At 36.7% G+C, this 26909-nt stretch overlaps 1 protein-coding gene across 9 annotated transcripts in view; it reads left to right on the forward strand.

The window, feature by feature from the left end:
- Nucleotides 1–26909, forward strand: part of TCF4 (transcription factor 4) — a 243940-nt gene that overhangs the window by 122016 nt on the left and 95015 nt on the right. For all 9 annotated transcript variants that reach the window (XM_049619967.1, XM_049619973.1, XM_049619975.1 and 6 more), the window contains one exon: nt 76–125. In XM_049619967.1, coding sequence (XP_049475924.1) covers nt 76–125 — 50 coding nt within the window. The remainder of the gene's footprint in view (nt 1–75; nt 126–26909) is intronic.

Genomic DNA, 26909 nt, shown 5'->3' on the forward strand with positions numbered 1-26909 from the left:
GGCTTCGTGGTTTAATCTGTTTTAGTTAGGGAAATAGGCATTCGGGGACCTCACAGCCTCTTCATTTTCTTTCAGAGGTGCAGACAAAGAAAGTTCGAAAAGTTCCTCCAGGTTTGCCATCTTCAGTAAGTACTGCTTGTTTCTGCTTTGTATATTGTTTTATTTTGTTCTGTTTTGTATTGATGCAAGGGAGATAGGAGCAAATGAGGTTCCATGCGCCAGAGCAGCGTGTTTATCTAGACTGGGGATGAGGTAGGAATGACCTGCACGTCCAGCCACCTGACCCACGTTGGAGTGATTAATTGTGTATCCTGGAAGACTGGGTGGTTGTGTTGATATTCAGCAGTTTAAGCTCTGAAGAGAGCCTTGAAAAGGTGCCTGAAGTTCGAGGAGTTTTACCTGTACAGGGCTTTCAAGAGAATGAGTATTAGTTTCATGTGTTGGTTAAATTCTTTGTCGGTATTATGATGATTTATGGATTTGCATGCGAAAGGAGATTTGTGGAGAGGATTTAGGAAAAATTTACATGGGTTTCAGCCCAGAGTGCAGAGAGAATGTCTCTATTTTCTAGAGAGGTTACTGAATAAATACTGCAAAGGTAGCTGCATCAGTAGCCATTTGTGTCTGGAATACCAGGTGACAACTAGAAGAATCCAGCTGTAACCAAGAGCATTCTGGGTCTTTTTACTACCTGGAGCTATACTCAGGCGTTGGTGAGGTCCCTCCAGGCTCCAGCGTAGCAAAAGTTGGTTGTGATCCCAACTAAATGCGATATCTTATTTTCAATTCTTATGTATATTTTCAAATCTGAGTTCCTACATGATTTTATTTAATTTTCTTTAAAACCAGTCTTTGCCTAAGTAAGTAGGCAAATTGCTTTGAGTAATTTCCTCCTTACATAGAACAAGAATATGAGTCTCCCCCTTTCTTGTTTCCTCCTTCCCTTCTTCTTTTTTCCTTTCTTCCTTCCTTCCTGTAAATATATATATATGTATATATATATACATATATATATATAGAGAGAGAGAGAGAGAGATACATAGTTTTGATTTAATTTAATTTAATTCTGTGTTCTGTAGGGCACTAGTATTCTTTGAAAAGAATGCTCATAAGCCTTATTGCAAGTTCTTCTCCTCTAAAATAAAATGGTATTCGGGTTTCTGAAAATATATTACCAATTGATGCTCGCATATTAGTTTTACTTCATTTTTAATAAATTAGGAGAATAATAGGTTTTGCAAATGTGCTAAGATTAGATTAACCCAAACACCTGTGTATTTGACTTGCTTTCAGTTCAGCTCATCCAAAAAATTATTAAGTGAATATATCAGAGTGAGTCTTATCAGGAAAAAAACACAAATTTTGTATGCTGATTATCATAGACTTGGTAATGTTGAAGAAGCATCACAAAATTATCCATAAATACAGAAAAATATTGTGTAAATAAAACTGCCAATTGTGTATAAAATAGTCACTTTGGACTACCAATAAGTCACTTAAAAATGTACTGAGTGGTTTATTCTTTAAATTTCTGTGCTGTATTAAAATTGACCAATATCCCTTCAGGTTTTTCTAAGCATATTTTAAGCTTGAAGTTGGTGGTGGATTTAATGTAGATGAAACTTTAGCTTTTAATAGCTTTTATGACAACCTCAAATGATACAGTCTTCACAGCTGTTGACATTTAAAACATGCCTGCACCTAATACGGACAGTATTGAATACAATAAGTGGACCTTCAGATGTCCTGAAATGATGGAATAGTTGCGTGCTGTTAAAGCCATGTAAAACTTGAAGCTATAGAACCTTATTTATGCCTCATAGCCAAACAAACTTTGTTTTTTCCAGTGCTAAAATTATGCAGAAATCTACCCAATTTCTAAGGAGTGTTTTGGTGTGGCCTTAGATATTATCTGTCTGCTTAATCATTGTCAATAATAATCTCTCCTACTTCACTGTAAGTTTTTTAAGTATTTTCCTAGAGTTAACTGGCCGCTATAGAAAATTTCACGGATACAGTTTTTTCTTTGCCATTTTGACAGTTTGTGTGTTTTTGATATGTTGTCCATGTTGAGAAATAAAAAGGTATCTTTCCTTTCTTCGCAGTAGATCTAGGATTGGAAATTTAGTTTGTATTATTTAATTTTTGGCTTTTGATGGTCAGTTTAAGATTTACTCTTCTTAGAGAATTTATCTTGGCTAAATGTTTTAATGGTCCTTAAGGAACATTCTCATAAGTAGAGCCTGTTTTTTTAAAGACAAGGAGGAAAATTCAGTTGAAATAGATATTTTATCCTTGTGATTTTTTTGACTTTTCTTTTTTTAAGCAAGAAGAGTAACCAAGTTTGGTCGATTTCAGAATCCAATCATCTATTTATTGTCATTACTTTAAAAAAAATCTCTGCTCTGTTTTAATAGCAATAATGTGACTTAGTTTATATTAGCTTCGTTGCATGCATTGGATTGCTTATTACTTATAACAAGATCCATGTGCCTTCCCACTGCACGAAATATATATTTTAATTTGATCTAAAGAGATGGTCCGCAATAGTCACTGTAACACGTTTGCTCCGGTATTTTTAGACCTCTGCCATGTTTTTTTTCTTTTTTTAAGCTCAAATTAATATATACCTGGTAAGATATTTCTAAAACTTGCTTCGGTATGTATGAATAGTTTTCTTACAAATAATAAGAAACTGGGGATAGTAAAAGGTTTCTTTTCAAGTGATTATGACTAGCTAAAGACATTTATATGTTTTCTTCAATACATATTTACCGTGATAAATAGTAATAAATCTGTCACAATCTGTGGTGTGAACTCACTTTTTTTTTCTTTTTGAAATGGGCCCTTTCTCCTCCTTGACATAAAAGAAAGAAAATTTAAACTGTAACATCTGTAATGAGATATTATTTATGACCTTACTAGAGTACAGAGGCTGGACCTCTTTTGTCGCCATTAGGCTGGATCTTCACAGGAAATGAGAGCAAGGCTTGTCTGGCCCTGTTTTTGAAAATACTGCAGCATCTGTGGGAGAGAGGAAACATAAGCCTGGCCCAACATCACGCCATGGATCTGGCAGGATCCTTGAATGTGTTTGGGCTGTGCACTGCATCTAGAGACCTCAAGTCACTGAAGAAGCATGACAGTGATAGGATGGCGGAAGAACCATCCTGAGGGGTCGCCTTGCACAGGCGCAATAGAGGGAAGGAATTCTGTCCCTCTGGACCACAGAGGCCTGTACTTAGGGCTAGGGTGATGTTTAAAGGCAAGGCTGTGTGAAATGACAACTAATTGCCCACAAGAGCCCTGCTGAGTACTGCAGAACATTTTTGTGTTCTCTGTTCAGATGGGTGGTACGTTCTTCTTTTCAGGCACCTACCAGTTTCTTGTAACCCTCATCTTTTGATGAGAGTTTAATAATAAAGCTTTATTTTTTGTTGATGCCGGAATTTATTTCACCACTCTCTGATTTCTTGGATCTGCACATGAACTTCTTGTTTGATTTCTACATTTTGGTTTCCTTTTTTAAATCGTATATCTTAAACTTGACATTTTTCGATTTTACTGCTCTTCCATCATAGTTTCTATCTTTGTATAGCCTAATAGTCACACCTATTGAATCGTGAATTCATACAGAGAGAAATATACCCATTAAATCACATTTTGGGGGGACAAGGATCCATAATTCTTAGAAATTTACATGGAAGCATTAAAATCTAGAAAGCAAAAAATTTTCACCTTATGTCATTCTAAAATGTTTTTTCCAAACACACATAAAAAACTCAAAGACATGGTCTTTTAGAGACTTTATTGTGCCCACCAATATGGAAACACATAAAAGTACCCTCTTCTTATAACTTGAATGCATGAAATGATATACATTTAACCAGAAACTGTTAACAACTGCAACCATTCTACTTGGAATGCTGATGAAAATTTGTCTTCAATTCCAATCGAGCTTTAAAACTTTAATGACAGTGTCACTGTCTTCCCCAGTTGGAATCCCTGGAACTTCAGATTTCTCTAGAAATAAGAAGTTTTATCTTTAGAAATAGTTTATGACCTGTCTTATCACCAGTGATTTTTCCAAACTGAACTTTTCAGTAAAGTCTATTTTTTATGTTAAATTGACTTTTTTTTTCCTTTGTGTGTTGTTTGCTAAATCAGGAAGATCTGGCAAACTTTGTATTAAGTGATCAGGAATAATTCTGGACACATGGATCCTAAGGACAACAATCTCTACAATAGTAACACTTCTAAAATAAGATTTGGGCACTCCCAGAAAAATTTTAGAGATGAGTTAATCTTTAGATGGACTTGAAAAATACAAGTTCAATGTATATGAGATACCAGGTTTACCAGTTTTCTTAAAGAAGAATTCTTAAAGAACATAAAATCTTAATGTTTAAATGAGTTTTCGTTTTTTGGTTTTTTGGTTTTTGGTTTTTGGTTTTGGTTTTGGTTTTTACAGAAGAGATTGTTAGGAAAATATCAGGGAAAGTTGGATAATGCTGATGGCATTAAGTGATCCGTGTGTTTTACATTATATAAAAAACCTTCATATGTGAAGGTAGCAAAAATGATCTTGAGTTCATACCTTAAAAAATTTTTAGGAAGGAAATGTTTTTTCTCAAATGCTTGAGGAAATCAAAATTTAAAAGAGAAGTTGGTAATTGTTTATTTCCTTCCTAGAGGCTCAGAAATTATATGTTTGAAAAGTCAGTACTTAAAATATATAATTTCCCCCATCACTTTGAAAGTGATCATATATCACAGTGATGCTATTTCATGTCAGCAAAATTTTAACTTGAGTGATAATGCAACTTACATTAAACTAAAATATATATTAATTTTAAAATGAACTAAGTGTCAGCGACCTGGACTCCTTCCTTTGTAGGAAATTCTAGAGTAACCAATTATGTGATAATGTATAAAAGGAGGGGCCTCATCAAGGTTCATTCTTGGGGAGGTAGATCCTTTGTGAAAAGTATAACTATAGGTGTTTACATTACAATATTTGGTTAACTCGTAATAGTTAACTTTAAACTTAGGGTGCCCATTCTCCAATGAAAAATATTGAAATATGAAGTTTGGATATTAAACTTATGCTTACTAGTTATAAAAATGTATAGACAGAAAAAAGATGAAGTATAATGCAATTAAATCATCCCCAGTAGGACGGAAGTATTATTCACACAATTTACACAGAATATGTAACCTGACGCCAGGGAACACCTTGAAGGTTGAGAAAATATTCGTCATAGAGAGCGTATATTTTTGTGCAGTTAATACCGAATTTACTAAACCAGAAGCTTCAGAAGTTCAGCATATACATTCTTTCTTTGAAAACTAATCCTATCCTCTGCATTGCAGTTTGCAGTTAGAGGCTATGGAGGTTATGCTTTTTGTGAATTGCTGCTTATGAAACATAGGAGAATCTCTATATTTTAAAGTTTTTATTGGAGGCTCTTACTCTATTAAGAATATTTCAAAAGGCATATGAAATTCACACACATTTACAACATCTGTACCATTAGGCATTCCAGCCTCTCAGGAGTTTGCTATAAGATTTCTGTATTTTTGTTTGGAATTTTGGAATAATGAGATCTCTCTTCCATCCTCCTCTCTGCTGGGAAACCTACTCCTGCTCCCCTTAAAAAGATGACTTCTGGTATGTGTATTTTAAATATAAAGTGAGAAGAAATGTAAGGGAGAAGAAAAACACAAAGTTAACTCTAGAGGAAAGGTTTGCATATTTGTGAGCTCTTTAGGGATTATCTTTACCACGAAAAGGATTTATGTGTCAAGCGCTCAATTGAGAAGAAACCACCTAGATTCCTCCTCAATAGAGATGCCTGCCTGGCCCCTTTTGTCTGATTATTCTACTGAGCAAGCTCTTCTAAGGTGGTGTGCATGATATATATTCCCCCCATCCCATGTGTATTTTTATTTTAAACCAAGTTTTCAAAATTTCACCTGCTGAGATTTATCAGGACTTTTGTTAAGGTTTCCACAACTGTAACAATAGCATTTAGTGTAAAACTGGCCTCATTCGTTGAGAAAGGAGAAATACATTTCAGGAAACTGTTATTTGGAACCTATTTTATCACTTTCACTGAAGAGTACATTTTGGTGCGAAGTCTTGGACTCTGTCTGACTGGTTTAATTATTAAGAAATCGAAGAAGCTGCCGGAAGGCTGCTTTACCTAAAGAGAATTCTAACAGGCCTGCATGCATTTTGAAATTATAAAAACTTGTTTCACAGTGTGTGGCTTGACTGTGAATTTATTTTGTGTTTGTGGAATAATATAAATGCTTGGCTTAATATTTAGTTGGAGACCATTTTTTTAAACTTTTTCCATTTCATTGACTGAACTGTTCATTTTATTGTCTAACATGGTGGAATTTTCTCGTTTTTTTCCCCCAGTCACTGATAATTTCTGTGTTTTCAAGGCGTGTTTTCCTGATTTCAAACAATTCTGAAGTTTTTGTTTGAAAGTCATAAATCAAAGTCCGATAAAACTTGGAGGGCTAAGTAAGATCCTCTCAGAATATGTAGCAATAATCCTAAAAGGAATGAAGAGTCTCTTCAAAAATAGCAAAGTTGTATTTTCTTAAGGCAGATTAAATTCTGTCAGGCTGTTGACAGACACTTGCTTTGTTTTGTTTTTTAAATAAATTGCACTGAATTCTTAAACTGAACATAAAGTCACATTTCAAAGCAATAGCATGAGATTCTCAGGCTTGATCTTCACTGTCCCAGGGTGTATTTGTGTACAGGGGTGTGCTCATTTTAAAGGAATAAGGGCTTTTGTAAAATGCAGTGCAAAATTTGTAGTTTTAAATACTCAATTATTTTATCTCAAAACAGTAGCATGTGAATGATACCGACTTCTTTTTTTTCTTTCTTTCTTTCTTTTTCTTTTTTTTCCCCCCGGTAGTTGCAGCTGTTGTGTAGGTGCTTAGCTCTTTGAGTTTTATGCTTTGCTTGAGCTTATACTCCCTCTTCAGAGAAATTAAGGTAGTGCAGAAGAGTCTGCATTTTGTAGAATTTCAAGGTTGACAAAAGGATGTGAGTTTCAGTGAGAAGTACAGATTTCAATTCTGAAGGAATGTGCAAATTCATTTTTGAAAAGAACATTTTAAGAATTTTATTTAAGTCGCTTAGCGACAGCCCCTATTATCTGTCTGGTCTAACTTTGTCATCTGCAGAATTAATCATAAATACGCTCCTGAGGTTGAAACTTGATACATAAGTGATTCCTTCTAGAGTAATCCGAAGAGGACCTGTGCGTGTATTAAATGCCACTATATTTATTTGGAGTATTCAGTGGAACAGAATAATAGGGGCATTTCTTAGTGAAGCCCCTTGGTAGCAAAGTGTAAAGAAATGTCTTGGTGTTGCCGCTGTGCATCAGCAGTGTTTTCAACGATAGTGATTAAAAGGCATTTCCTTTGTGAAACATGGACTCCTATTAGAAAGGCTTAGTGTTCTCAAAAAATGACCCCTGTGGTATATTCCTCACACACATACAAAAACTGTCACTGTTACCACTTGCTGTTACCATCTAGGGATTTTTTTTTTTCCTGGAGAAAATGCCGTTTTGGAGCAATTACTTTGATATCATCCGAGAAAGAGCGCCTGTCTGCAGCAGCTTCATCATCCCCAGCCTATATCATTCTAAATATGCCTCCTGGATTATACTTACAATAATATTGTAATGGCTTTCATTCTACCGATTGGCAAAGTCTATCATTTTATCATTAGCTGCCACGAGAAAGCAGTTTCAAGTAGGGTCGCTGATTCTTAGCGTTAACGTTTGCAAGTAACCCCGTTTGGGGAATTCACTCGTTTCACAGGTGCTCAGGTGTGTTAACCTAGGGTACAATAATATTTTCTGGCTTGCTCATTACGAAACAAACTTGAAGTACAAAATAATTCAATAATAAGCAGAGTATGAAAACTGGGGTTTTATTGTAGCAAAGTCTGATAACTTGAGATGTTAGCAGATGAGGTAAAAAATAAAATTTGTCTAAGGGTACAGTGGTAGTCAACTCATTTCTCCAAACTACTGAAGCTGAAGTTTCAAAAGAATGTTCTTGGCCTGGCAATTAAGACCTGTTGATTCAGTTTGAAATTTTTAAGCCATTAAGCTAAATAGAAAATGAATCTGTTTCTGTAACTAGTGTACTGTTTGAAAGTATTGTTATATAATAAAAAGGTACAAATTCTGCCATTTGATACTAAGGCATCTGCTTCACGAGTGAAATTTTATTACCAGAACCTGTGGGTTCCTCATATAGTGCCTTGATAGGAATTTTATTTTTAGATGTATACAGCGCATTGCCACACATATCATCTGGAGTTTAATTGCTAGGGATGGGCAAGAGAAAATGGAATTAGGCATTTTTATTATGGGCAGATACAGCTGGAATTATGAAATTCAAGTCCCAGTAAGTCATTATTCTATAAGCCATGCTATTTTGTTTTCCCTTTAATAAATTACACCAACAACCTAGCTGTTAAGTGGAACTCCATCATGACAAACTGGGAGCATCCAGGTGGGAGGGAAAGACAGCATTTTCAGAAGTTTTCATTCATTCATTCATTTCTTTCTTCATTTATACTTATTCAAAGCATATTGTTCAGCTAACCTAAAAACCAGACACACCAAATGACATTGTGCGTTTCCTCCTCTTCTGTGTACCCTTTATTTAAATCGTGAAGCTTCACAGCTAAGGTCCTTCCTGTTTAAGGAAGTTCTCAGTGTTGCATCACTTACATCCCCAGTTGGTGGGGATGGCCTTACATTTTAAAGAGCATAAAGTCTGGCCTTTTGAGAAGGTTGTGCATTCAAAGACCCAAATAACACACGCAGTGAAACACAGGGACCTCTTGTCCTTTAGGCTTATTTTAGAGATGCTGAGTCCCCTTACTTACCTTGAAATGGGTAAGGATCTTTTGCACATACATCTTTTTTTTTTTTTTTTTTTTTTTTTTTTTTGGTCCCATACAGGCTAAATTCACTGCCCTGCATGTTTCTTTCAAATATATTTCCAGTGAATGACTATAGTAATAAAAGTGGTGTGGTGGGATGGACATAACGCTGCACTAGAATTAAAGAGATCTCTCTAATTAAATGTGTGGTATCCTCTATTTCCTCACATAGTGGCCCTAGTTGGGTCACACATCTATTTCATGGTCTACAAAGGAGGTATAAATAGCACCTTCTTCATGAGATGATGTTGATATACTAATAACAATAACAAACCTGAACATAGTATTTATTCTGTGCCAGGAACTGAGTACTTTGCATCTAATGAATCACTTACTCCTACAAAATCCTATGAGATGGGATGTCCTACTCTTTATTCATGGCTAAACAAACAGAGACACAGAGGGGTGATGACACATGCCTGAGGTCACACAGCTAATAAATGGCAGAGCTGGGGTTGAGACCTGGGAAGTCTGTCTGCCAGGTTTCTGTGTCCTTAATCATGATGCCGTGCTCCCCCTGGCTATTCAGAGTATTTGGTAGAACAAAAATCTCTACAATCTGATTGTTGTTTACTTAGCAAGTATTTGCCAACCTGGAATAAATTAAGTATTCAGAATTTTCATCTCACTGTAGAATGACCCTCAGTACCTCTAAGTGGTACACTGGTTTTTACGCACAGCTTCTGCTCAGCCAGATCCCTTAGAAAGTCTAGACCGTTCAGTATAGCATTTCTGTAACAGAGACAGGATGATCTAGTGGTTAAGAGCATGGAAGCTGATCATCTGGGTTTTTAGTTGGCTGTGCCACTTACTAGCTACGTGGCCTTGGGCACGTGATGTAGTATCCTTGAATTATTTTCTGAAAAATGGGCAAAATATACATACCTCCTAAGGATATTGTGATAAATAAATAAAGGACAAAACATATATAATGTGCTCTGCATAATCCTGACACATTGTAAACATCTAAGAAATGATACCTTCTAAGGACAGTAATAAACCCCCTCAACGTTAGCATCAGCAAGAAGGTAAATACCTTTCTTCGGGCACTTGAGAGAAACTTCACCTGTAGTTTACTGGAGTAGTCGGGTACAGAGCAGAAACTAAGACCAGGGTCTCAACTGCATGTAGAAGAATTCTACCTAGTGGAGGTCGCTTGCCTTGTCTGAAACGATGAAATACCGCAAGCACTTTCTGTAGGTCTTTGTTCCTTGCAGTAGTGTCTCTCTCAGGCCGAGACACCTAGTCAGCTGTTTGAATCATTCGACTTACGCTCCGCAAAGTTTGCCTTGGAAGTATGTACTCCATCTTTTTTTCTTTTGAAATGGGACATCAGGCCAAGATGACAGAGCTCCTCATAATATGATTCCCTCTGCCAGTAATTTGTTTATGCCGAAGTCAGCCCTGCCTCTAAGCGACAAGGAGATACAGGCTTTTTCTTTCATCCTCTATCAGTCTTATTCTGTAATTGGCCAGAAGCAGGTCAAGGAGCAGGGTAGGCCTAGGGTTTTTACTTCATCTGGCAAGACGGAGATGTGTTGAGCAGGTGGGACTGTGTGGCACTTTGTTTCTCTTCTAAAGTAAAACGGAGTTTGATTTGATTCGGACTGTTGAGGTAAATTTCTAACATTCAACAGGACTATTTAGACAGATGTTTTAGGGTAAAGTCAAAGAATTGCTGGATTCTGGCCTTTGCCACATTGTCATGTGTTTTTTTCTCAGTGCCGTTGCTGAATTCATAAAAGAAAATTTGTTTTTGCGTGTCAGCTAAGGGAAACTTAGAATGGTTTTTTACAAGGGCTGATTAGTGAACTCTTGAATTTCAAGAAAAAAACATCTGCCAAAGAGGGTGGGGCAAAGAGAGCATGGTCTCCACCTTCCACCACGAATGATTCTTCCCAGCCAATTTTCATTTACAGAAAAACCAGGCAGCACATCAGACTCCTCGGGAAAGGTCCTTCTGGCCGGACCTCTTCCTCTCGTCCCGGAACGGGGACGGATGCTTCGGTTCACAGAGACAGACTCTTTCTCTGGGAAACCGGATCGATCCGATGGAGCCACCCCTCATTCGTAATCATTGCCACCTTGTGGATTACAAAGGATATTGGTTTTCATCAGACTTCCATTTCAATTTGGCTTTTTTATGGCAAGTACACGTTGGCAGTGGATTGCTGTGTTCCTCACCAAAAGGATCCTCGTTTGCTCAACAACACCTCACTTCTCCACTCACAGTTCATTTATGATTCTGATGAGAGTGTTTTTTCAGGAAACACACATTTCACTTTTTGACCTAGGAGCATCTGTTAGAATTTTTTTTTAATACTACTTTGGCATTCTGAAAGTGTTAATGTCTTTCATATCTGTTTAATGCTATTTAGGGATATTTATGATCACCTCTTGGTTACTCAGGGTAAAGTGTGTCGCAATTTTTTTTAAACAGACAGGAAAGCATTCACATGAGGAAACAGATTGCTTTAAACATGTGCTTCCTGTGACAGTAAAAAGAACAAATTAGATTTAACACTGTGTAATGAATGCATAAATGTGTACATTTAAGCTTTTAAGAGCTTTATGTTCAGTTCTGGTCACAACAAAAATTGAGTCACCTGTAAAAATTAAAGCTGCCTGGGTTGCTCTCAGATTCCTAAAATGCCCAGAAATTGAGATCCACACCTGATGATGCCTCATTGGAATCATAAAAAGAATGATATGTTAATGCTGGAGGGAATGAGAACGGTCCAGGGCACATGGAAAGGTTAAACCAGGTTAGAGTTTGATTCTATACACTCAGCAAAGAAATCAGAATGTTTCGGAGAACAGGGAGGTGAGTAGGATTTTACCACCATCTTCCTCTCTGTCTGGGAATCAAGGAAAAAATCCCATTCTTCTGAACCCCAAATATTCCTCTCTTTCATGAAAAAAAAAAAAAAAGGAAAAGAAAATCTGATGTTTACTTACTAGCGGCTGCTATGATTTAATTACATAAGAAAAAGACTCCTTTTCTTATGTAATTCAGTTTGTGCTCATGTATGCTGGCTGGCAGGGAGTGAATAGAATATGAGTTAATATTTCCAGTTAGGCGCGAGTGCTGAATTGGAGGGCATGAATCCTCTCCCCATAAGAGTCTCTCCTCCTCCTCGCCATTTCTGTCTGAGCCCTGCGGATGGTGTGTTTCCTTCCCTTGTGCTTTCAAAGCTAAGGATTTGTGGCACGCTCCCCATCCCTCTGGCCAAGGAAGGCCAGGACAGAGTCCCTCAGGGGAGGGCACATAGTTTGGGGACATCTGACTCTCTCATATCACATACTGAGGTACTAATATCAAAACAGACTGCTTGTCGTTGCACGGTGGGGCAGTGCTTTTTTTGGCTGCCGTGGTCGAAATGAAATGGGCAAGCTGTAGTCCGCTTGGCATCAGATTGGGCTAAGGGAAGCTGGGAGATCAGAGTCAGACTGTGAATGCAAGTAACAGCCAATGGTTAACTTCCTTTTTGTGTGTCACTTGGCAGCAAGGAGACTGATGGCGATTTTCTTTTCTTTTCTTTTTCTTTCTTTCTTTCTTTTCTTTCATTTTTTTTTTTTTTTTTTTTTTTTTTTAACGTGGGTAAGAGTTCAGTGCCCTGGGAAGAGCCGTAGACGCTGTCACGGTGCTTCCTCACACAGTTGAGTTGCGTTGATTTCTTGAGGCCAGTACAAGTGTTCCAAGCGCCAGCTCCCGGAACTGTGTACAGGGCCGCTGGACTTCGGATGAGGAAGGTAATCAGATGAGAGGTGATCCACACAGAACCTCACTGCTGATCTCCAGGAAGTCTTAGGGAAATCAGACTCTTGCAGAAGGCAGCGGAGCCAAAGGATAATATATGCACTTGACTGGATACTCCCTTGTATGCAGACACCCAAAGATATTTTTAAAATGATCACTACCGCACATCCCTCGTCTCCCATCAAAGATTCAAATCAGTTTTGGGCTGTCTGGAAAATGCAGGGCTAAAATAGCCAGATTGAATTCAGATGAAATTACCTTCTGCTTTTTGGGGAGGTTGTTGCTCTTGTGTTAGTCGAATTATTTTCTTTGAAGATTCGTTTGGAAGAGAGTTTGGGAGAATTTCTAGCCTCCCTCTAGAATTTCCTCCCATTTCTCTGTTTGCAAAGAGCTGTTCCCCAAAGGCGAAAAGAGCGAGTTGCCATCTTGAGGAGTGAATTGTATGTGTAGTGAGCACCAAATGGTCTCAAAGTTACCCCAGAATTTTCAATATCTCTAGTTGCTTTCAAATACTATTTATTCCCCTAACCGTTTGTGCAGGGTATCAGTAAGATGACCAACTTCTGACAACCCTAAAAGCAGGGAAGGAAGCTTAGAAATAGAATACCATTTGTCTGGTAATTAGAGTGTATCTCTTAAGAGTTCGAGAGAATTCTGATTAACCTTTCTGTTCCCACATTCTCACATAAAATTAGCACACCTTTTAAATTATTATCTAGTATTAAAACACATATTTTTGAGTCTTCTTAATGCAACAGGTTCTGGAGACACGAAAAGTGTGTTATAGGTTTCTAAAAAACTTCATTTTTCTTACATTTTAAATGTTCTGTTTGTGCAAAATTTCGAGAATCACCATAAGGGCTTCTTTGCATTTTTAATTTAGTAACTAACATATGAATAAATTTGCATATTAATTAGTTGCAGATTAAATCATGCATACATAATTGCCTCCTTACTGTGTTTAATGTTTGTCAAAATCTCCAGCCTGGTTTGATGGATGTCGTATGAAAGATTACAATTTGATGTACCCTTGGAAGTATTTACACCAATAATGCAAGATTCTTAATAGCAGAATTCTCTAGTTATATACAGTTACTAATAAACATGTAAGATAGGTACATGTCCCTTTGACTAAAATTTTTTCTTTGCACCAAATCATTTACTATTCATAATCATTAATGCATCTCCTAATTATACAGCATATGTCTGTTAACCCTTTCGTTGCTGGTCTTCAAATGGTAGCTTCTTTCTTTTCTTGCCCCCTAAAGAAAGCAAATTATTTGATAGCATTCTGAAATTACTGCATTGCCTTTTACCTCTTTCTTTACTAGTGTGTGGACACACCTCATTTGCCACTTACTCTCACCTACAGTTGTGAATTACGTGATCACGTCGTATTTTCCAGTTAAAGATCAAGAGATGACCCATGCACACACACTTAGCTGATGGGCTTTCACTTTTACCAACGTTGAAAAGAATTCAGATATTTGAAATGCTTCCTATTAAATGGTAAATACACATGCACACATGCACAGTTTTTGGAAGGATAATCATAGGATAAGTAAAATTATTTAAATTATGTTTTACTCCATTTTGAATATGGTAATGCACTTAATGTCTTATCATAAAATATAGAATGGATTTTTTTTTTTTTTTTTTTGGTACCAGGACTGAGATCTCTACAGAAACTGACTAGAGAATGGGTGTTCTTGATTTGACAGAGTTAAAAAAATATGTATGCCAGTAAGTGTTCTTTTTAATTAATTCCTCAGGTATTTAATTTTTTTAAGTTTTATTTCACTCATGTACAGAGTAGACCAACTGGCATATTTTTTTTTACTATTTTGATGTCTAAGCTGCTTATCACACTGTATTACCCTGCATTAATGAGTATTCCTACTGTGCAAAATTCTATCAAAAATGATGGTGTGAATGTCATTTTTAATTGGAAGTTTATACAGTCAAATTTATAGTACACAACAAAAAATATGTACGTAATTCTGTTCCAAGCCTTTTTTAGGCAATTGATCTTTTTGGTTTAAGTATACATTTTTATCATCCTGACCTTAAATTTAGCTTGAGAATCCGGACAAATATTACTGAGTTTCAATTAATACCATTCTTGAGGGAAGAGGGAAACCAAGGCACAGGACAATTATAAAGCCTTTTAATTATGAGAGGAACAAATATAGAATCTATTTTCAGGAATCCCTCTTAAACATGAAAACTTGCTGACCAATTTTGCATGTTCCATAGAAGCCAAAATATCTGCTTTCTGTCTATTCTATTGTTGAATGCCTTGCATTTATATGCTTATTAAGGAGACAAAGGTTAAAATGAGTCCAAAGCATAAAGAGCTGCTTTCCTTTCTTTGATTCTTACATAGGAGAAATAATACCTCCTGCTCACCTACCCCAGGGTCGTTTTCTTCTAATCACAAAGCACAATGAACTATTTATTGATTTAGCAAAACATTCTTTTGCAACAGGCAATATAGCATTAAATTATTTAGCAATGAGAGAAATTAAATGAAAGCTGCAAAACTTACACAGGGAAGCAAACAGACCCAAAACATCTTATTTGTCCACAGCCATTGTGCCTAGGTAATTCAGGGCATATGGTATGTAAATGATGTTTGGAGACCCTTGCCAAATCTACACACGGCGGGATAAATTAAGGACAGGTTTCCCTGGGTGTAAGTCCCACAATTGTGACCGGCACACTCCCTGCTTGGATGTGCTTGTTCCGTTCTTGTGTTTTAGCAAGAGCTTCACACAGCATTCAGTGGTCAAACCTGGTCCTCAGCCTGCTTCGAAGACGTTATTTTTAATTTGTGAGGATTGATTTTATAATTAAATTTAAAATACAGCACGAGTTTCTCTTCCCCTTACATTTGAAAAGTAAGGTGTGAATAATTCATCAGTATATATTTAGATATTACCCATTTAAATGGGTATCTTTGACAATGGAAATCAAGTGCACTGAAGAAAGGTATTACTAAGCAGTGACTTTTTTCTAGGTCAAGATTAAGATATTTGCTAGAACAGGAAGTGAATTATTTTGAACAATTAGTAATTTTAGTCCCAAATTAGCCCAGTTGTAATTTATTAATTCAACTTTGTAACTCAAATTACTAGTATCACTTAATATTTGAATTATTATTTTCAAGTATCTGCTCTCACTTCTAGAAAGGTGAAATCACTATCTGCTTCTTCCATTTAAAACTTCTTTGAAATAGCTGCGAGGTTATGCTATTTCCTTTCTTCTGAAAGGAATTTCTTTTCTAAGCTGGGTGTTGTGGCCCGTAGTTTTTGCTACTTTAAAGTCCATTTTGATTATCTTGGAACTGTATAATTGGAGATTTTGTTTAGAAGTGTTGGCAGTTCCTTTTCTCCTATGATAATTCATCAGCAGATACCTAGGTAGTGCATTTGCATGAAGACTTAATTATGAATACAAGACTTAAACATGTTATTAATGAAAGTTATTTCAGGGCATTTTAAAGTATGTAGAGTATGGTTTAGGATGTTTTGTTGTTTTTACTATTAAAAATGCTTTTTTTTTTTTTTTACCAATAAAGCTGTTATTTTTGTAAGGATAATAGTATGTTTCTTCTATAAGGTAGCAGTTTAGGCGCTGTTCCTACTATTACCATTTCATTTATGAAACACAGATAACATGCTAGTTACTGTATGAAGAATGAAATTAGGTTCAGTTCCTGTCCATTGCTGTGTAAGTTGGGTAAAATCAGGGGGAAAAATACCCCTGAGATCAACATAAGTCAGTAATACTTGACACAGATTTAGCTTAAAAGTCATGCAAGTTGGTGGTGGGTCTGGAGGAGTTCATGTAATTATCATGTAGCCCGCAGTTGGTGAACTCAGGGTGAAGTTTTGAGCTGGTGATTCTGTGACCATCCCCTTGGTTCATTGAAACTACTTTGCACAGCTGTGCTCCCAACTCAACAACAGAGAGCAAAAACAATATTCGCTGGAAAATCAAGCTCAGTTGGCCTTCTAACTTTGCTGGGAACTTGCAGCCTTGAAAACAACAAAGGATAGATAATCACAGTTGAGATTACAGAGTCCAGATTAAATGCATTACACAGGAGGGGTGGTGTGGCCCAAGTTTACCCGCACTGTGCTAAAACCGTGAATGCCCACGTGTTAAGCACTGTAGTCACTTACCAAAATTTTTGGTTTTAAATGTCATTGAACCACATGTAAACAAAGCACCTGTACTTCATTCAAAAAAATTAAGGTATATGGAGAGCTGCGGAGGTAAGCTGAGGGATTCTTTTATTTTTGCTATTTGGTGGGAGGCAAGAGCCATAGACAATAAACACAAGCCATCTCAAGTATTAAAACAGTCTATTTTCATGTAATGTATGAATCAAAATGACTTAGCAGTTTTAATTTTTTTTTTTTTTAGAAAGAAAAGAATATAAAGAGAGAGATAAGTGAAATTTGCATCTCTACAGACAACTCTGCATAGCAAATTTAAGATTCTGGCAATTTCCTTACTAACATCTGAAAATTGAGAATGTATAGGAATCTCAGACAGATCCTTAATTATTGCGTTGCTACCAGGGGTCTCTGTGATGGTATCAATAAGTTAGGAAACTTTTTTGAAGAAGGAATAAACGGGGGCTCCTGGGTGTCTTAGTCAGTTAAGCGTTGGACTTCAGCTCAGGTCATGATCTTGTGGTCTGTGAGTTCGAGCCCCACGTCGGGCTCTGTGCTGATAGCTCAGAGCCTGGACCCTGTTTCAGATTCTGTGTCTCTGTCTCCCTCTGCCTCTCCCCGCTGTTTTTTTTTTTTTTTTTCTCTCTCTCTCTCTCTTGAAAAAATAAAACATAAAAAAAAATGTTTTTAAGTGATAAGCAACTAAACTGATAACTAACTTATTTTAGCATAATGCATTCAGACCAAATTTCTCCTTGGTAAAGAATATTGAAACTGTATTAATTGTTTGTATATACTTAGGAAATTTTAGGGAGACCTGATGCATTAATCTTCTTTCATAAAAGATACGGCTTCTGCTTATCCCGATCTCAAGTATATTTCAAACCAGTCTTTATAAAATATTATAACCTTTCTTTTAGAAATCTGTGCAACATCAAGTATGTGTATCACAGAGGTAACTGGAGACAGAGAGTATAATTTCTATCATATTACCAAAAGGGGTCTATAGCTCTCCAAAGGTTAAGGAACCCTGATTTCAGCCAGAAGTTGCAGGAAGTGATTGATGATCCTACATCATCATATCCCCAGTCAGCAATGGATCAACACAAGGCTTAAGTATCAAAAAAATTCAGCAAATATTTATTGCACACCTACTAAGCGCCAGTATTCTCGGAAGGTACATAGCAGTGGACCGAATTCCTACCATTGTGAAGATTTACATGGCTGCAAGTAGTTGTTGAAGCAAGACCTCATTAAAAAAAATTTTTTTTTAGCGTAGTTGACACACAATCCTTCATTAGTTTCAGGTGTACAACGCAGAGATAGAGACTTGACATCTCTATATGTTATGCTGTGCTCATCACAAGTGTAGCTACCATCTGTCATCATACAATGCTACTACAATGTCATTGACTGTATTCCCTAAGCAAAAGTTCACTTTATAATGCTCCACAGGGTCCCAACACCACGATCCACCTTGTGAACTAATAAATACAGAGGCTATGCTTCTTAAAAGCCCAACAATTGATGTAATCCCACAGTCCATGATAACAATATAATAGATAATAGATAAAATCAACCACAGAATCTAGTGTAATCGTCAGTGAGGTTTTTTGTCATCGGCCTATTTTTTGCTAGCAGTGAAACAAAATGACATCTCTTTAAAAAGGTTTTTATTTCTCTAGTCCTTAAAGTCAAGTTAAATGGAATGTTTTGGGAAGGACAAAAGAAAAAGTTAAATACGTGGAAATGGCATGGAAAGCACCTGCTTGTTTGTTTCATGTTCCTCCACATCGTTAGGAAATGATGTTTGGCCATAGGAGAATCTGTTGTCCCTCTAATAAAATGTTATGAAATTGGATTTTGAAAGGAGACTATAGATTGACTAAGTAGGGTGGCTTCACCAAGGAAAATTAAAGACTACAGAAAACAAACAGGAGTCTGCATCACGCATACACTAACCGACAGAACAGTATCACTTCTCAAAAGTGACAGTGCAGGCATGTATCCATTTTTATATCTCTGGCACATTGTTGGCACTATTAATTATTCCATTGAGAAAATAGCCGCTCTATACAGAAGAAAGGAAGATAAATGAGTTCCTCCAAGCCCCCTTCTGTGAAGTGTAAGTGTAAATGAATATGCTCTCTGCCAGCCCAACGAATAAAACTCAGTCCGTCCCTCATCTTCAGCCGTTTATGATCCAGGTAAGGGAAAGGGCAGACTCACGAAACCAAAAATAGCCATTAGAAAATTTAAAAATTTAGGGAGGCAATTTATCATAACTACGTGTATGTCCGTGTTTTATCAGTAAAAAGTAAGTGTAGCTCTATTTGAAATGTTTGTCTAATGATATGCTCATTTTTCCATTTCATGAAGGCTTGACTTATTCTCAGATTGAACTTAGGGCTAACTATAATGTCTTTGACAATTCTGGACTTGATGATTTCTGTCATTGGGGAAAGGAAGGAAATAAATCCCTTTTTGTTCCTCATTCAGTCAAAGAGCAAAACGTGATTAAGGTCTTATTAGGTATGTATTATGTTGTTAGAGGGTGGGGCAGAGAAAGTTAAATCTTGATCTCCACTCTTTATAAATGTATATTATTTAGGGGCAATAAAGTAGGTGCATGATGTACTTGGCAACGATTTATGGCATTAAACTTTGTTGGAGAATCCAGAGGATCTAGAATGGTCCTTATCTGGAAGTGACTACAGAACTTGATGTCATTCTGTTTCGGAGAGTTGCCGATCTGGCAGATTAAGACAGAGGCCACAGATATGCAACTGAACTTCTGTCTAGCAGCTTCTGTGTATATTTTCCCTAGAGTTGAACTTTTTTTTTTACTAAACTGCAGAAACAATTTTTGATTGTCTTTGTTTTTTCAGAGATCGATTGTCCAGAGATGTATCTCATAAACCGTCGATCGCAGAATTTCAAACTTGGGAAAAAACCCCGTCATGATCACAATTTAACAGTTATTTATTTGCAGTGTATTTATTTATAAATAAACTGAGATTTAGATAAAGCCAGAACTCACTCAGGCTGAGAGAGCTAGATAGAAATTACGCCAGAACTCAAACCACCAACTTGGTTCCTGGCCTCCACATTCTACCCCTTTCTCTAACAAGTACAAGGGAGCAGGTGATGGGGATGGAAGTCTCATCCCCAAATATGTGGTTGGAGAATCAGAAACTAGCTCTTTTGGAAGTCATTAAAAAAAAAGAGTATTTAATTTTTTAAATTTACTTTTCAATGTTTAATAGTTATTGATCATGAAGTATGGTCACTTGTTTAATAATTGTACTAATAATGACTCAGTACAGAAAGGCTTAACTCTGAGAAAACCTTACACACACAGTAATTTTAAGTGTGCCTATTTTACTTTTTTTTCAAAAAGTATGAGAAATTGATCAGAGATCAACACTGCTGGCAAGTTCCAAGGACATGGCCCATGTACAAAATGGGTATGGCTTGAGTAGTTTCCCTTGCACATAACACATTTTTCACATGGTAGCATGAAGTAAGTAGGTCCCACATGAAGAACATGGCTTGCAGGCTCTGAACAGATGTTAGGGAACATGTCACATTCTGCAGTAAAGGAAAAGCTCCGACTGGGGGTAAGGGTGCGAGAGTCGACTCCCTTGGAATTTGGACTCCTCTTAAGCAGCATTTACGTCATTTTAGGTTCAGCATGCATTTGATAATCTTGTTCGAAGAAGGCGAAATGCTGACTGACATTTTGGGAAACAAATAGAGGCAAATTCATGCTTCTGGTTTGTAAGCACCATAATTTGGCAATTTAGCACTGTTAACAATAATTCTAGTTATGATTATGAAGACATCCTTTTAAATCAGTTTTTACCAAACGATGAATGAGTGGAAATAAGACTATTACTGCCATATGACTTTGGGGAAGTCTTCACCTATTCCTGATATGGTTGTCCTATGTTAGGAGCCAAAATTTATCAATATCAAATTTTTTGCCAAACAATTCTAATTTTAATACTGTTTGTGTCAAGGAGAGCCTATGAGTTGATTTCCATTTTATCTAGTAGAAGCCCCAAATTGTCCTTAATTGCATCTTCTCCCTTTTAAAACTTCTTTGAAAATGTCTTTTGGCTTGCCCATGGGATTTGCCAGAAGCTCTTTTCTCTTACCAGATGTGGGTACAAAACTTGTCTCACCTGTCCCATCATGGTCATCTCTGTGTTTGCATGTGGAGGAAATCTTTAAGTGCTTATGGTTAACAGAACAAAGAGATCGTTTATTTTTTAAAACTCAGTAGCTAAAATTCAAGGTCATACTGAGTTAAAGAGCACAACAGCTAGGTCAGGAATGGACTTAAGCTTTAGGCTGTGGACTGACCTTGAGGGAACTTGAATCTGCTACTCCTTTCCCTTTGAAATAACCATAATTCTTGCTCGAAGTGGCTGGTTTCCAGTTACACAAGAGGGTATTTGGGGCAAAACCTTTATAAAACAGGCACGTGAGATAGGCACTTCAGTAACGGATGTGCATAGGATGCTAATTCTTGTATGGTCACTCACTTCCACTTTAAAACTTACTGGTTTTATTCTCTTTACCTACTCTTTTTTATTTTGCGTGTTTATCAGGGATAGCCATTAAAGTATTTGAAAATTGCTTGTTCTCTGCCCAGCAATTCGTTGTTCTACTTGTTGGACGATGTCAAACAATTAAATGTAATCAACAGTTTAGAACCTCAGGAAATTGTTAGAATTTCCACCCCAAAGAGGGTTGACAAACCCTAGACAATTATTCTATTTAGAATGGAAATGGTTTTCATTGTGATATCACATTTCCCTCTGATCATTGAGCAATGCATTGGGAAGCCCAGTATTTATTCGCAAATTTTCAAAAATTGTGTACATCCTGTGCCCGGATTCCAATCTGCTTCATCAGTCCATTTTGTCAAAAGTTTCTCAAATGGAATCCTTCATTCGGACAAACAAACATACCCAGGATTTCCCCCCTTTAACTTTTTGGGAATTCATTTTTACACGTGCATCAATGCGACGGAAAAAACAGTTGCGTCTTATTTCATCTGCTTCAGGTGATTGTGGTAAGCCTGCTATAGCTCTCTTCATCTGGGAAGTGCTGCCATCTGAGTCAACTTCCTCCGTCTCTGTTTTTATATTGTCCAGGGTGATGCTTCCTCATTGCACCAAAATAGAAATGGTTTGTTTTTGTATCAAACTTGGAGACTGGCTATGGATTACACTGGGTTAGGGTAAAGGAATTTTTTTTTTTTTTTCAAGAACATTCCACTTACCCCAAGGGAAAGAGATTGATGTACTAGAGACAAATGAGAAGCGTTAATGATTTTTATTCCCTTAACTAAAACATCTCCTTTAGTCGCCAGAAGTATCACTTGTACTATCTTTTTTTCTAATTTCATTTAATATTTCACAGATTTGGTAGAACAAATGTGTAACTTTTGCAAGTATGGGTCTTTGCGTGAAATTGAGGAAGGAAGAAGTGAACTTCAGGTGGAGTCAAGCATGTAGTTTCCATTGTAATTAAACCCCAAAATCTATATATTCTGGTCTTGCAACTTACTATTTCACTTCACCACATCACCCATGTTCCCCAGTCTGCAGGCTAATTCCATTTTATAAATTTGGCTTGTTGAATTTCATAGATATGATATTCATGTGGGTAATGGCATACTCATTGTATTCTTCACCACAGAAATGAGAAAATGTGTGAGAGAGTGGGGAAATGACTCTCACTAGATCTAACTGGAGACAAGAATTTGGGAACTTGGTTTTTACGTTTATTTAGCATGCTGTTGTTTGTCACCAAAACAATATTATGTCTGTGTGAGCTTTTATAATACTGTTTAAAGCAAAATAAGAAACTGTCTCTTTCTTCTGAAGAGAAATACTGCCACAGAAAGGTAGAAGTCAAATATTTACGGAACAAAAGTCTGGTTAAAATAGCCCACATTGCTTACCTTAGTAATCAATGTGAATTACATTATAATCAATATGACTACAAGCTATCTGACCAGCCAGGAAGAAAATAAATATTTGATCATGTGATAAACCATTTGGATGTCTGCATATGAACCCAAGCCGTATAAAATTATCCAATTCAAGATAACAATACGAAGTCACTGATAAAGCCACAAATAGAAATTAGATTTCACAGTCTCAGCTGATAATTTGATACCTTTCTGTGATAAAAAGATCTTCCAAACTAAACTTGTCTATATTTGAACCGTACAAATACTTAAAACTGTTGTACCTGATAATATGTAAATGCTGCCAAGAGAGTAAGTTTACGCCACTGAGAAAATGCAGGTGGTTTGTGCTTTATCTCAGTTCTTCATGTAATATGGATTTACTTCCGATAAATATTTTTATATTCGTCTGACAAGTATATTTATCTGAGATAAGTATTTCCCCCAAATGAATGTGCGTTTTGAAAAAAAGTTTAAGGTAATTAGGATTCCAGTTGAGGAAAATCATTAACAAAAAATAGGTTACTCGCTTACTAAGAAAACATAGTTATTTTACATTCGAAAGATCTCAATACAAAGAAATGTAAGAATATACATGCAAGAAGTGTGTTGGTGTTCACTGCTGGATTGCAGGACTGTGTCAAGTCACAGATATCAGGAAAAATTATTTTTAACTCTGTGTGTGCGTGTCTGTGTGTCTGTATCCTCCTATGGATAATTAAATCTTTTACGAAAGTGTACTCGTACCTACTAAGGATTTCTGTCATTGCAGTTTGAGGTGGATCTTCGACATCAACCCCTCCTTGGGTCTAAGCGATCACCATTCACTAAAATTTGTTAAAATTAACAATCCATGTATATGCATTCACTAAGTAAACACTAACATTTTTTACCTTATGAATTAAATTTCTTCTTTCTAGTGACTTCTACTAGAGAGCAGAAAAATCCAATTGTTCAGCATCTGAATAAATCAAACTCAGTAATAACTCTTTTTTCAGCGGATATGGGTAGCTTAGATAACCTCCTTTCCCTGACTTGACAAATTTTCATTCACTTATGTGTAAATATGAGGACATAGATTTTGATCCTAAAGCATCAACAGAAATAGATTTTCAAGTATCTAAGTGTACATACGGGCTTCCCACGCCAAGTGTGGCAGGCAATGTACAAGGCTTTGTGATTTGATATCTTTGCTTAATGGTGAAGAATATAGCATGGTTGTGTCGTTTCGAATCTTTTTCCACTTTAGTAGGCATGTGTTACCTACGTCTGTTTTGGGTGGAGATCATTTTCCCACTGTTCTCTAAGGCACCCTTCTTGTCTAGAGGAAACAACAGAGGAGGAACCAGGAAGAGCCCTCTCATTTCTAACATGTCAATGATATGCTGAACTAGGTGCCCTCTCATCTACGCTTCTCAAAAGAAGCGCTGGTGTTAAAATGAGAGAACTAAAACCCAGATTTGTGATACGACTTGGCCACCATCACACCGTGACCAGGTGTTAAGGTTGTAATTCTCAGACAGCTATGCCTGACCCTCACATTTAAGCCCTTGGGATTTTAGAACTTTGCTCACATCCTGATCCCACTGCCTCAGGAGTTTTGTGATCTATGAAATGTCACGTAAGGTTCTTTGTGCCTTAATTTTCTATCTTTAAAGTAGGAATGATAATACCTGTCGCAGAGTACTGGTTATGAAGATTAACTGTAGGCAGTGGTATGTTCTTTAAATTGTATATCACTCTACATGTATTAGTTAACTGTTTTATTACCAAAATTTTTGATGGGGTAGATATTTACCTAAGGTGGTTATTTAATTTATAGGTATGCTCGTTCCCATTATGTTAGGTAATCACTATATATTGATGACTATTACTATTTTCCTTGGGGTATAATGTTTAGTTAAATTCAGCTGTGCTTGGCAAAAGGGAACAGCATTGTAGAAGTAAGCAAGTATTGTATGAGAAAAAGGAAAGTTTAGGTGTTCAGTGACTTGAACAGAAACATGGAGTTATTCCCATACTATCAAGTTATACCCTGGAGGGAAATGACACTCCCTTCAAATGACCATCATTCATTCCTCCTCCATCCACTCAACTCATTTATTGAGCACCTGCCTTATTCTGGGTGATGTACAAGGTCGTGTGTGTGTGTGTGTGTGTGTGTGTGTGTGTGTGTGTTTATTAGGTTTATTTGGACTTTTCAGGAACTGCATAATACAGTCATTATTCAGGGAAAAAAAAGGTAGAATTTAATGAGATCTGTGATTGAGAGGGAATAGTTCAGTTCCTTACCATGTGACAGTTTGTTGTCTGTTGACTATATGTGTGATTGTCCCTGCTTCACAATGAAAACATTAGTCTTTAGTCATATCTTTCCATGTTATTCAAGGGCACAGGCCCCATCTCCTCAACCATGTGGTCAGGTCTCTGAGAGCAAGAAGAGTGTTGTATGTGTCAGTACAACTCAATACAAAGTTGGGAATCGTTAAACGATTGTTTGTGAAATGACTGAATGAATACAAAAATCCAAGGCCCTTCACTCAAGTGGTATAGAACTTGTTCTTTAATGTGGCCATTCATTCCTTCATTCATGTATTCATTCAGCAAGTTTTATTGAATGTCCACCTTGTAGGTGATACTGGGCACACGCATTGGGGATTTCTGGTCCGATAGCCCCCAAATTTCTTATGACAACTCTAGATATGTGTCCCCAGTTCTCCTTTACCTCAAATGTATCTGTCAAGGACTTTTAGGAAAGTGATGAAAGAACTTAAACTTCAAGCTATAGAAGAAGGTCAGAATCATGTGGATGTATTTTAAGTGGTCAATACTTCTAAACGATAGTTTTACTGGTGAGAATTTTTTCCCCCAAGAATGGCAGATGCTGCCTACCCCTAGTGTCCTCAGTGATGTTTTCAGCTGACCACCAGGGAGAGTGGTGGCTCACTCTTTTGTGTGGCTAACTTCCATTCCCTATCATTTCAGTGATAACAAGGGACTCCTGGCCTGTTAGGTAACTTGCCTAAGTATACACTGATGAAGCAAACAGACCAGGTCAGTGTCCCTTAAAAATTGGCTGCTCTGATTGAGACTTCTTTTAAAATTATTATGAAACACACGGATTCATGCATATAGCTTCAGTTGTTCTTAAACTTCTGTGCTAACTCCCCACGCATCACACTAAAAATTTATCATGGGTGATATTTCTGTCACAAAGGAAACTTCAAAGTCTGAATTCGCAGAAATGTCTCAGTTGACAAGCCACTGACTTGAGTTCTGTGATTGAAATGTACTCCAAGGTCAACAAACCAAAACCTGAACATCAGTGGATGATAATACCTTCAGTGTCTCGATGGTTATAACACAGAGAATACCTTTCAAAGGAGTGTATCTTTATTAATCATTGCAAATTTATACTTCTGAAATTTCAGACTCTTTTTCATTAGCTAATGAAGCCCAGAAGCTTAATGTTCTAGTACCATTTTAATTTTTTGAGTCCCATGTGCTGATTTGTCGGGGTTTAAAAATCTCTTTCACCTTATCAGATTAAAAACATTTATTTATGCACATGTTAACAATGTATTTAAAAGCAACGAAAGCTTCAATATTTAAAATATTAATTGTTGCTCATTAAAGTATGAAAATTTTATTTATACTTACATAATTAATAAAAAGGCATTTTATATGTTTGCAGGATGAGGCACTTAATGTAGATGAGGCAGAATGGTTATTTATCAAAATAGTTCAGAAATCTTCCTAGCGGTCCATCTATGAGAAAGTTAGACAGGATCTAGACACAGCCTTCTAAATAAGGGGTTTCTATGAGAAACAACAAAGGAACAGCAACAATAACCCCCTCCCCCCAACTTATCTCTCTTTAAATTCCAGCCTCTTTTCTAAGCCCTGGTTTTTACATACTCTCCTTTAGTAGGTGAGTACCCTGGCCTTATGTATGAAACACTGAGGGTGGTTTAAAGGTTA

Source organism: Panthera uncia (genome assembly GCF_023721935.1).
Source record: "Panthera uncia isolate 11264 chromosome D3 unlocalized genomic scaffold, Puncia_PCG_1.0 HiC_scaffold_8, whole genome shotgun sequence".
In the NCBI taxonomy this organism is placed as follows: domain Eukaryota; kingdom Metazoa; phylum Chordata; class Mammalia; order Carnivora; family Felidae; genus Panthera; species Panthera uncia.